Source organism: Falco cherrug, chromosome 5 (assembly GCF_023634085.1).
Source record: "Falco cherrug isolate bFalChe1 chromosome 5, bFalChe1.pri, whole genome shotgun sequence".
Taxonomy (NCBI): Eukaryota; Metazoa; Chordata; class Aves; order Falconiformes; family Falconidae; genus Falco; species Falco cherrug.
Window position 1 is genome coordinate 24,350,816 of NC_073701.1, and position 12,883 is coordinate 24,363,698.

At 36.3% G+C, this 12,883-nt stretch overlaps 1 protein-coding gene across 11 annotated transcripts in view; it reads right to left on the bottom strand.

Moving 5' to 3' along the window:
• Positions 1–12,883, bottom strand: part of ERC1 (ELKS/RAB6-interacting/CAST family member 1) — a 304,473-nt gene that overhangs the window by 135,239 nt on the left and 156,351 nt on the right. For all 11 annotated transcript variants that reach the window (XM_055711657.1, XM_055711655.1, XM_055711653.1 and 8 more), the window contains one exon: positions 1,783–1,918. In XM_055711657.1, coding sequence (XP_055567632.1) covers positions 1,783–1,918 — 136 coding nt within the window. The remainder of the gene's footprint in view (positions 1–1,782; positions 1,919–12,883) is intronic.

Genomic DNA, 12,883 nt, shown 5'->3' on the forward strand with positions numbered 1-12,883 from the left:
TTTTTGAAGTATCAGAAACTGGTACTAAATAGTTTTAACAGGATTTAAAACAAAAAAAAAAAGGGAGAGAGCAATTGTAGTATGCAAATAAGAGCTGAGAGAAAACGAATTTCAGGCATTCCATTTGTGTAAAAGTAAGAAAAATGAAAAGGGAAAGAATAGTTGAGCGGGAAAAAGCCAGAAAAGAAAGCCATACCTTTTAAAATCTGAAAGCGCTACACAAAAACAAAGATGATCTTGTGGAATGGTGTCATTTAATAAATATACCATGCATGTAATTGCAAAGCAAATGTCAAGTACCACTTATCTTTTCAACCTTAAACCACAGATTTACTCAAAACGCAGATTGGAAATCTAACCAAATATTGTATTAGTTTTAGGAATTTTTAGATATTTCACTAATACCAGGAGGATTGTGTTATTTAAACTTAAGCTGTCACATAACGAGAGCCTTGTGGATTGTCATAGCATTACAGCCACAAAACCCATTAGCAGATGTAGAAATCCCACATCCCCGCCTTTTATAAAATCTGCAGTCATGAAATCATTTTCATACACTTGGATCTTAACTATTTCAGTGCCCTGCACATACAGAAGTGGAATTGAGGGGGAAAACCACAAAATGGTGCATCTGAGAGCATTCCACATAGACACATGTTTCTGTGGTTCTTTCAAAAGTTCTTAAAGAGTTGAAACCTTCCCCCTGGAATTCCACAGAACAGAGTAGAGAAGTATCTGTTTAAATTAAGGAGGGGATATATCTTTGCTAGTGAACTATTAGGATTTATTCTGTGTCTTCATTGTAGGCATATTAAGATATATAGCTAGTAACAAGAAACAGGATTTAACCAAGGATAACAAAGAACACCTAGGAGAAGGCTTGCTTTCTAAAGATATAAAAAAAATAATTTTAAAGACCTCAAGGGTAGATTACTGTTCCCGTGTTTATTTTCACTCACCAAAAACAAAACTATTTTTGTAAATTAAAGAAATAACAGGCAAAATATCTATTATCTTTTCAACAAGCATCACGGTGTCTTTGCTTTACTTCATGGCAATAGTTTAACATTTTTATAACAGCACTTTAAAACTTAAGAGTCTGATAAACCATCTAAACCTAATATCAATATACAGCACATTGAAAAATACTTGACTTGCTTTCCTACTGGTGACTTTCATATGCCTAGGCACACCTGAGGTAACCAGATAAATCCATGAGTCAGCAGCATGTTATCATTTCAGAAATAAACAGACTAGTAAGCATACCGAGAATTCATGAGGTAGAGTAGGATTTCACTGTCAAACAAGGATGAGTAAACACAGAAAACATGGTCCTCCGGTTACTCCACAATAATTCAAATTTACTATAAGAATACTTACTTGGTTATCTTTCATTTACTGAAGAAAAGGCACCAATGTAAGGTAAAACCAGCAGGGAAAATACACAGAACAGCTAAAGAAAAAGGTGTTAGAAAAGCAGCAAAGAAAGAAATGCCACACCAATCACAGTACTGAAATAATAAAGTTATTTCAATGATGTACTTCATAACTGAGTTGACAGTTAAGATTATTCCTCCCTTTTATGAAAATGGAGTAAGCTCTGAAGGCAACTGAGAGAGGCTGCTTTCTTTGAAGTGCTCAGGGATAGATGTGTCCTTTTAAACAATCAATCACAAATTTCTTAAGTAGAAGCTATGAAAACGGATCAGGAGGTACAGCAGAGAGCGAGGTAGCTAAGCCTGGTTGCTTGGCCAAATCGCTTTAATTCAATTCCTGTGTTACCTGAAGCTGTTGGGAGCTGTCATTAAGATTATCCTCTCGTCTCCTGGCCTCCTCCAGCATCTGTGCACTCTTCTTTTTCTCCACTTGCTCTTTGTGCTTCAGATTTGCTACTTTCTTATTTTGATCTTTAACTTGCCTGTAAAGAAGAAGAGCAGTCAGAGCGCACTCCAGAGTACGCTTCCCGTCAGCCACAGCGCTGGGCAGCTGCACTGGGGAAGAGTGGAACCCTCACATACCAGCACTTCATTTGCAGAAGGTCACCAACATCAAACCTATCCTCAAACATTAATCTCACCTGTTAATTCAGCCAAAAGAATGCTTCATTTTGCTAATTACTATTAAACTAAATGTAGACATTTCTGGAACAAAAACCTTAATTATTATTTGGTATAAACTATTAATCAAAAGATGCACCTGCACTCTGCGACAGAAATATTTTCCTTGTTCACACACACTTGTACATGTAAAAAATGCAGACATCTAAAGGCCTGTTTTGTTTTGGGTACCACTGTATCTAATGTAAGATACATTAATGTAAGATACAGAAGGATCAAAAAGAAAACCTAATGAAACATGACTTGAACATAGAGGACTGCCTACAAGACCTAGACAATCTATTTCCAGAAGTAGAACTGTTTCTTTTCAACCTCAAGCTCTACTTGTTGAGTAGGTATTTTGAGGGATTTCCTATCCTTTCTTTTTTACAGAAACAAGAGAGATCATGTAAGAACAAAATATTTCAGAAAACGTGCATAATTTCCTTTTCACTTGCATCTATGAATTATTTTTGATGATCCTGGCAACTACCATTGCTTGCAGACAGGGTTTGGCCTTTCTGGGCATTAAGACACATAGAGTATTGAATCTAATTACAGAGCCTTTAATCTCAGTCTCCTGACCACAGAGAGCTTAAGTCTAAACTTTTAGTCCAATCAAAACAAAACAGGCTAGCTTTGCTTCCTCAGCCCTTTTCTCCATAATTATATCTGGAGTTTGGATTTTGGAATAAAAGACAGATTCTTTGGTCGCAAGAGCTCCCCAAAACATCATACAAGTAGTAGAGACAGCTCTTTAATTTACTGTTTAGAAAGCAGAATGATATACTAGCTTCATATCTGGTATGTTATCCACACAGAGAGGGAAGAATGTTTCTTCTGTATTTCAGAAATACTTTTAGAACAGATCACAAACAACTCTGACTGCTTCAATATTTTCTTGAGAACTCATAACAAAAGTATGATCAAGAACATGTCTCTGCAATATGTATGTTCAAATTATGTGGCATATGGCTAGTCAGTACTTTGAGTTCTTCCAAAAAAATGTAGGTTCAACACTGGGCTCTGCTTTTTGCAATGTAAGCCAACTGTAGCTGGGAAAATTGCAAAGACAGCAAATTTTCCTTGGTGCTAAACAGACCCCTATTACTGTGAAAAAGTGCTGATGGCCTCCAGAGACCAAGAAAAAAAGGAAAGTCCTTTTCTGATGATGTTAAAAAATTACTGGCATACTTAACTACCTTGTTCAAAATTACAGCTGATTTGAGTCAGGATGCTTTTTAAACACAACCAATATAATTGTTAAGTTATTCTAACCTAAGTGCTGCACACTGGCAATGGGCACATTGCCCAGTTTGAAAGCAGACTTGTTCAGTGATTAAACAACTTATTGGAAATATTATGTTGGCACCAACTCAACTTGCACAATACACTGTTCTATCTGTCCAATAAAATAAACATAGACAGTACAGCTAAGTTAATGCTGAAAATGAAAATATGTCAGCCCAACACATTAAATTCCATATAAGAATTCTTGTTCAACTTCTAAATTACTATTAGGGGAATTAATTTTTTTTATAAGCTTGCAAACCTAGATTCACCTGTTGAGAAAATGGTCTGTTACTGTAATCTCCTGGTTAGATAAGAGACAACAATATTAATAAACACAACTACCTCATCAAAGTATGTCTGAAGTAGATAATGTCCTGCATGGTCTGACACGTTTTCAAACAGAATATGTATTTCAAAGAAAGAAGTAATTTTAAGAATATATAGTATTGACATTCACTTTCTCATATCTCAACCAAAATTAATGTCTTTCTAATATATTAGATAGATATGTTGAGACAAAGGCAAACTTTCCTAAAGCAGTTTAGAAGATGGAAGTCTTGATATTACCTAGTGCTTGCAATACTCAGATCAATCATAACTGTCATACTTGTTTGGTAACTTGAATTCATAGAATCATAGATCCATAAAATGATTTGGGTTGAAAGGGACTTTAAAGACTATATAGTTCCACCCCCTCTGCCATGGGCAGGGGCACCTTCCACTAGAGCAGGTTGCTCAAAGCCCCATCCAGCCTGGCCCTGCATCACATGTAGGATACACTATCACTCTGTACCTCTGTTGTCAGAAAACAAGAAACGCTGGGCAATAAACCTTTCAAATTATACAGGTATCTATGGTATTACCTTAAATTTCCCCAACTGTTTAACTACATAAACTGAGGATGTCACATGAAACTCAAAATCTATAATCTAAAAGGCTTGCAATCATTTGATGCATGAAAACACAACTCATCTTATCTCAATGCCCATGGTATCAAATGATAATTCTCACTTTTACAATAATCCATGCAAATAATAATGTAAAAGCTTTAGCATATACAAGCCCAGAGTCCTTGAACATTTGCACCATGAAAGTTCTGTGAAACTGTAAGACTTCATACTGTTATTTTGTAAAGAATCCTCTTTCTTCTTCAGCAGATAACTTTCAGTCTTCAAAGCCAAAGTCAGAGAATTATGTTTTTATATATACAAACAATATTTTAAAAATATTAAAAAAAACACACACATATTTTTATTATCAATAGACCTCAAAGGCTTGATTAATAAGAATCACTCAGTTCACTGCTCAGTAAGACAGTTCCATTACTATTCTGAATACTGAAATATTTCTGATACTTGTTATATAACAAGTTCACCTTCACACCACCGCTGAACAATGTACAGAACTGGACCACATATTGAATCGAAACAATAAAATATAGAAAGTAGGGGGTCTTAAGTGAACACACTGCAACGGGTACATTCTATGAGGAGACAGTCAAGAGGAAAATAAAGATTTGTCATAATATATGTGCACAAGGAAACTAATTAGGACTGCAAAAAGAAACAAAGCTCTGGAATTCCCTCAGTTTGAGAGCTTCATTTTCAAGAACTTAGTGTTCTTTTAACGCCTTTGAATGCAATTACACATATATATAGCACATAACCCTGTCAAAGGGACAGTAAAGTTTAAAAGAAATCCTTCATCTGTTAAAAGTATTTCTATTAAAACTGAAAAAGAAAACCTGCACAAGATTAAAGATAGCAAGAAGAGAATGAAATAATTACAATGATGGCAACAGCTAAGAGGTTTATGAGTGTTTTCTAGAAAGCACGTAAAGCAACTGAGTAAACATCAATTTGCAATGTGTACGTGGAATTCTCATCATACAAGAAAGAGCACATGAATTTCTGAGAGATACAGAGTATTAAATATTACTATAAGTTCATAGACCTACTGAAACATCTTTTTAAAATGGGACACAGAGAGAAAAAGAATGCTGGTTCTTCTAATAAAAATTGGAGAGCCAGCTCATGTTCCGTGAGATAAAGCTTTAAAGAAGGATATCACAGGAATCAACAGAAACAATAACAAAACTAAAAAAAGCAAAACTACCTTACCTCAGAAGACATTTATTCTCAGTCACCCTCAAATCAAATAATAAAAAAAATGTTCTAGTCACATATAAAAGAAGAAAAACCTAATGAGAATGTTTATTATGTTGAATTACAGTGAAGAATCCCACTCATATTGGAAATAACAATTTATTTTGCACTTTTAATAGCAATTTTCAGATAATTACTTTTGTGAGGTACAATTCCTAGAAAATTTAGCACTAAAAAGTGAAAAAAAACTTCCATTGCTTAGAATTTTTCTCCATTCCATTTCTTCTCAAATATGTCATGTCAAGTACTATTACAATGGAATATATTAGAGAAAAGGAAGCAGAATCAAAATCAGGCTTCTGATTCAAAAAAATAAACCCTAAAATCTTTCAACTAAATACGAGCCAAGTTTTTCAGAATTAGTAATTTCACATCCTTTGATTTTGGGTGCCAAATTTAAGCAAAACGCCTGCTGGAAAAAAACCGTAAAATTTCTCAGTCTGGACACTGAAAATAACTATTTATTTTGATGAATGTATTCTTTTTTATATGAAACAAAGCTGCATCACTTTAAAAAAAATCACACCTTTCCACTTCTCTATGAAACTCTTGAATTTCCAGTGATAAGGTACAGCCGAACACCATGGGGAATTAATTAAAATAATGATAATAATCAAAAAAACCTTTCAAATGAGAAGATTTCACATTTTAAAATTATTTTAAAACAGGAAGACAAATATAAGCAATAGAAAATTAGTGGACTACCAAGCATTCCTGAAAAATTGTTATCTGTGAGTCCTTTGGAAGAGTTTTCCTCCCTACTAAAATCAATTGCTCTATAGACCCTATTATTTATTAAGACTTTGATGAAATTCATTTTTTCTGTCCTAATGTGAATATTTTTCCATTTTAATGCTAATCTTATTATCTTTTACTGTAATGCACATCAGCATACATAGCTGTCAATTCTTTCCTTATATGGATTTTCATGCTACATGTTATTGTAACGTAAGCTATGTTCCTCATCTGGTTATCTTTTCTGGCATAATTTCAGATGTTCTTGTAAAATAAAAGGTGACAAAATGTTAACTGAAAATATACATAAGTTAATTTGAATTTTATAATTATATTTTAGTATATTTTTCCTTCCTAGTTATGCACCTAACACACAACAGCGTTTTTATAGTAATCCAAGTGTAAGTATACATTTACAATGCTTCTGAACCACCACAGCTTACCCTCAATATAAAATGTAGACACACATACTGTATTTCACCTAATAAATACACACACTAGATAAAAATATACAGATCTTGTGCACAGCTACAGAAACAGCCTGTTTTATTCATTTGACTTAGGTGCTCAGAAAATATTTCTGTGTGTCAGTCAGCCATGTCAGAAAGATTGTTTTGTTCAAGCCTTCATGGACGTAGCATTACCACCACCCACAGGACAGTCCACTGTTGCTGCAGCTACTAATCCTGCTGGACAGATGGACTTAATTTGCTTTAAAGCACACTTTGCTCCTCAACATAAGCTAAACTAATGCAATAGTCAACACTACTGAAAAAAAACCCTGCAAGCTGTATGCCATGAAGTAATACATTATTTAGTTTAAAATTGCCAATGTGCCTTGTTCTATGAAATACTATATTCTACAATGTGTAATAGAGAAACATAAAATAGCTCAAGTTAGAAGTGACCTGTAATGATCATCAAGTCCAACCCCCTGCTCTTCGCAGGACTACTTAAAACCAAACCATATGACTAAGAGCGTCATCCAGACACTCCTTGAACTCTGACAGGCTTGGTGCCGTGATCACTTCCCCGGGGAGCCTGTTCCAGCGACCGATCACCCTGTCAGTGAAGAACCTTTTCCTAATGTCCAGTCTGAACTTCCTTTGATGCAGCTTCATTCCATTTCCTTGTGTCCTATCGCTGGTCACCAGAGAGAGGGGATCAGCACCTTCCCATCTGCTGCACCCCTTGAGGAATTTCGTATCATTGCATAAGACCTTGAAGGACTTTATAGTCGTTAAGAGACACAGAAAAGTACATTTATTCACTTGTGGAATGAAATGGAGCAGCCATATGAAAGACTATAATACTACAGCAATTTAGGTCAATGTGCAGAACACACTATATTGGGAAAAAATGCCAGAAGGAGATACTGGAAGGCAGGAAGCAATCAGCTAAGTTGTCCAGACCTTAATTAGCAGTCTTGTTCATTGATTAGATGGGGGAGAAAAAAAGGAAACTTCTACTGCAAAAAAAATCAACATCGACACAATGGGATGATAGTGATCTGAGTTGGATTGATTTAAAATTCACAGGAAAGTGTCAGATGATTTAAAATTTGCAGGAAAGTGTCCAATTTACTAAATTGGCACCACCATTTCCTTCATCACTTCTCTGTTTTTAAGGTCTGCCCCACCAAATATTTTAGCTGGCCATATCCTTAACCTTAACTTACTGATTTAAAAGATCACAAACACAGTGACATAACTGAGTTGTTGGGGTTTGTTGTAGTTTTGATACACAAAGAAAAGCATTTACATTCTGGGAAGTATAACAGAAGAAAGCCAAGGAAAAACTCTTCCCAAAGGTGCTACTTTGTTTTGAAAATAAGTAAAACCCCTCTTCTGAAAGGTTTTGCTTTAGCTTTTAGTTGCTCAAAACTCACTTCACCTTAACAGTGGTTGATCACAAAACCACGGAGAATAACGGCAGCGTTTGGAAAGCGTGATTGCTTAACCTCAAGAAAAAGAAAGTGATGCAAGGAAGCTACATAAGTGATGAAGGAAACAGGCTTGACCACATCACACAGTCCCATCACCACAACTGGATGTCTGATTGACAGTCAAAGGAAAGTTGCCAAAGGTTGAACAAAACTCCCTATCTTAACGCATTGAAAAATTAGGATCAGGGGAGTTACAATACTGCTGAAAATCTACATGGAATTTAGTATGGCTGGATATTTTTTTTTTAGAACAGTAAGCATTTTCTGGGCCTCTTCCTTTGCTTTGTTGGGCTGTACCTAGCAATCCCAGCTGCTTAAGTAGCTTGTCACTATTCTTACACTAAGGTCAAAAAATGGTGCATTAAATTACTAAGTGAAAAAACAATAATTTAATTATGCTTTTCAGACAGCTTGGTTTAATATTACTGCCTCTGTTGCACATTGCATCCAAGCTAAAAGGCCATCAACACACTTTCAGTGAGTTGCTCTTGTTTGGATGCACAGCTGGCAAGCTCCAGCACTCAGTTACCTCTTCTGTTTGTCAGCCTCCCCTCCCAGAATCTCTCATTATTTTGTTACACCGTTCCTCACTCTTCCATGCCATTTATATGACGAGGTAACATATGCCAATGAAAATATTAACAGACCTTGAATATTTAACAGGTCTGCTGTATGTGAGTCAAGTTGTCCTGCAATGGCTTTAAGAGATGGGGAGAGTGGACTTAAATTTCCTGAAACTAGGAAACTTTGATTTTCAAAAACAAAGTGTGTGTTCAGATCAGCACTGGAGGGGGCAAGGGATGAAAACTAGAAACGCTACGGGAAACCAGCTTGCCCCAAATTTTAGGAAGAGGAGCCTAACAGTGTCTGAATCAAGAGGTGTGCAAGTCAAAGACTAGAAGTAGATCTCAACTCTACACGGGTCACTGTCTTCAGTGTCAAGAATTATGTGCATGATGTCAATGTGCGCTTCCTGAGGCAGTTGGCATATCAGCCAGCACATCTCTCACTCTAGCTAAAACAACATTAAGATTTTCTTCCAGAAACAGCTGATGGGGAGATATGGGAAAGAGGAACACATGGCTTATGAATCTAGAAACTCAATACTAAAAAAAACTTAACCCAAACCCTCTTATCATTTAGAAACACCTCAGAAAGAAACCCCATCACCTGACCTGTTAGTAATACATAAAGCTTACAGATAACGTATTTCAAGTAGTAAGGTGACATGAGTTATTAATGCTACATGGTGTATTTCATGAGAGGGTATTAGCAAGTCCTAACCAGAAAAAGCCATCAGCCCTTACTACAGATAACTGCACTAATGTACTACCTTTAAACATAACTTCTTTAGGAGTACCTAAAGGTCTTCAAACTTAGGTCCAATCTTCTCTGAGGTAAAATAAGTCAACTGGCAAACACGACCACCTCCCACATTTGGCCACACAATATATAATAATAGGTAATACACTTTTTTAAAAGTTTTTCTCTTCTTATATTAACCTCTCTGATTCAGTCTAGATGAAGATCAAGAAATATAGTTTAAGCCACACACACAAAATCTGAATGCTACAGGTGCTTTCCCTGTGACATGCTATTTCTCAAGGATCAGTAGGGAACACACATTCACGGAAACAATTTTCTTCATGATAGAGTGAAATGATGCAACATCAACAGTCAGTGAGCTTAGCAGGGGTCCTCAAACTTTTTAACCAGGGGGCCGGCGCGCGGATGCAGTGGCAGGCAGTCATCTGCGGCTGCTTGGTTTCCCCCCCAACCCCCGGCGGGGGGGTCTGTAAATACCGGGGGCCGGATTGAGGACCCTGGGGGGCCGTTTCCAGCACATGGGCCATAGTTTGAGGACCCCTGGCTTAGAGAAAGGTTCATAATAAATACATTAACAGAAAGAAACACCTAACCAAGGATGAGAAGCACATGTCTCAAATGCGTACTGTAACACTATCACACTATACCTATTTCAGGGAAAATATACTTATTTTTTCCTTCAATCCCTTGATCAAACAAAACTAGAATAAACTCAGCTACTCTTCAGTCATGAGGCAGTAGCCCAGTTACACACAAACAATGGCGAAGTCAAATGCTGTTGTCTTAGTATTCTCATAAAAATTAGAAGAAAAAGGTGCCTTAACCAACTGGCTAAAATTGAGGGATTAACAGAAGTGCCTTTGTTTTAGTTCAGCAACAGGTGCATATAAAATTAAGCAAACCAAAGGTTCACTGTCAGACAGGGCCAGATACGACATACTAAAACCAAGAAACTCTAAAAACTTCAGGCAAACCTATAGCACCTCATGTCTTCACTAATCCATAATTCCAGTTTTGTAGCTATAATCCACAAGGCCCATTCGCCCCACTAATGTGTGGCTAAAAAAACCCTAATAAAACTAATGTGCAGCTTCCCAACTATTTAAATTCTCAGCATCCATTTACTAGGAAGCAAGTTTTGTGATGAAAATAATGAACATGTTAGCATAATTACATAAATGATGTCAAATTCAAAATCAGGTTTCAGAGATCAAATATCAGATTAATTATATGTCAAGTTCTTTAATTATTTTTGAAAGCTGATGGCAATTGAACTAGAAAAGAAACCTTTAAATTTAAAACTTTGCAACCTTTAGTTTTTAATGAAGCTAAGAGCATTGAAAATACAAAATCAAGGTGAACTCTGAAATAAATCTGTAAGAAAATGATATGGGTGCTCCTTTGTTAAGAATAATAGTAATGCTTTAAGGACCTTAATAAAAGCATTCAGTAGTTCAACAAATAAGTTTGTTCTGTTGTATTTTTTCTTCTGCTTTTGTTAATTAAACAAACAGATGCAAAGCCAAAGAAGACATTTATAAAATGGCTGATTAGGCCTCAATGTGGATTTCTTCTCCATGCAACATGCTGGGTTAGTTGGATTTGGCCCTAAGAGTGTGGGAAGAAGTCCCAAAGGTGCTGTTCTTTTTACCTTTACCTCCAGTGCACAAGCCAACTGCCCTGTGAACAGATCACACACAGCCAGTCACTCTCTGCTCAAGAGACCTGCACCGTTTGGCTGAAAGAAGTATTTTCTAAACAGCAATAAAATCTTCCTTATGAATGGCATCTTATTGAGGTTTCAGAGGGTATTTTTGTGATCCAAGATCACACATGTCTCGTTTAACTGCAGTCCCACTAGCCAGAAAAGAAAACAAAACACAATACAGCACTTGTTTTCTTCCATATGGGTATGTGATCTTTTCATTCCTTCTAGAATAATAACTGATACAACCAATAATTAACAGAAAAATTGAATGTAAAAATCAGCCATTGAAACAACACCAAAAATTGAATATAATGCAAGAACAAAATTTAAAAAAAAAACATTTAAGAACTATGCTAGAGTAGTTTATGTTTGCCTTACGGCATATACTGAACAAGCTATCAAGAAAGAAAAGTCCTCTTCTAAAAACTTGCAGAAATTTGGGATAACAGTTGAATATGATCCTCTCATTTTGAAATAGCGTATGTTAAAGAATCAAGATACGTCTTACACTTTCAAGCTGACAGCTACCCAAAATCTAGTCTTCAGCAAAATGTATTAAACTGAACAGTTGCCAAGGACAAAAAAGAAAGCACAGTGAATGTACCCACTCAGTGGAAGAGGATTTCTGATATAAAATAAAAACATGCATAAGAACATTCAGAGTCTTGCTCTAAGGAAAAGGATGGGAGGACAGTGATGCCAGCAGGACCATCCTGAAAAAACATAAACTGGTCCATTTCAGTGCTAAAAGCCCAGTAATTTTATGTCAGTCAGATGCTCAAATAAAAATCTTACATAACGTAGCTTATCTCCTTAAACCTAAGAATCTTTCAGACAGACCTCCTCTATTGATGTGAATGGAAAAGTGTTTATCCTGTCAGCTACAAAGAAGCTGTACCAAACCTGATCCAAAGTTGGCCATTCCCAGAGACTACACTGGGAAAAGTATGCAAACATATGGGGTTGACTGAAAAGCAACGTTATTATGCTGATCAAAGTGTACTTTGCCACATTGTCTTCATTATCATGAGAATCTGAGCTGGTAAGTATACAGTTCTGTTCTGGTATCTACTGGGTGAGATTCATTTCTGGTAACAAATGCAGACCACAGTGTCTCTCAGAATAGCATATTTGGCATATTTCTTTTGGGTGCTTAGCAAACAGATTGATTAAGAGGTATCTCTTCTTATGAAATACAGTCTGTAGCACTGGCTTTGACAGCTCACATCAGGTTAACACGAAGAATGCCTACCGGGATGATTTGTTACAGACTTCTGACTGTGTGGAAAACAGGGGAGAGCAGCATTATTTGTAATAAATATACCACACACAGAGCTGAACTGCCTATCTAAATAGTGCAGATGGCTTAGTTCCTCCTTCTCAGATATAGCTGTAATGCTGTCTTCTCAGTCTGTCAGCTGTAGGGCTCCAGAATACAGCTAGTAATACTTTGCAAGTTGAGTGAACATTGCTGGATTTCTGGAGAATTCTGTGAATATTGTAAGCAACATTTATGAGTGTATCTTCATTGGAGGTTTCTGTAATAGCCTTGGTAATGTGCATAGACAGGGTTAATGACTTCGGCATTTGAGGAGGGATTTCTACCATTTCACAG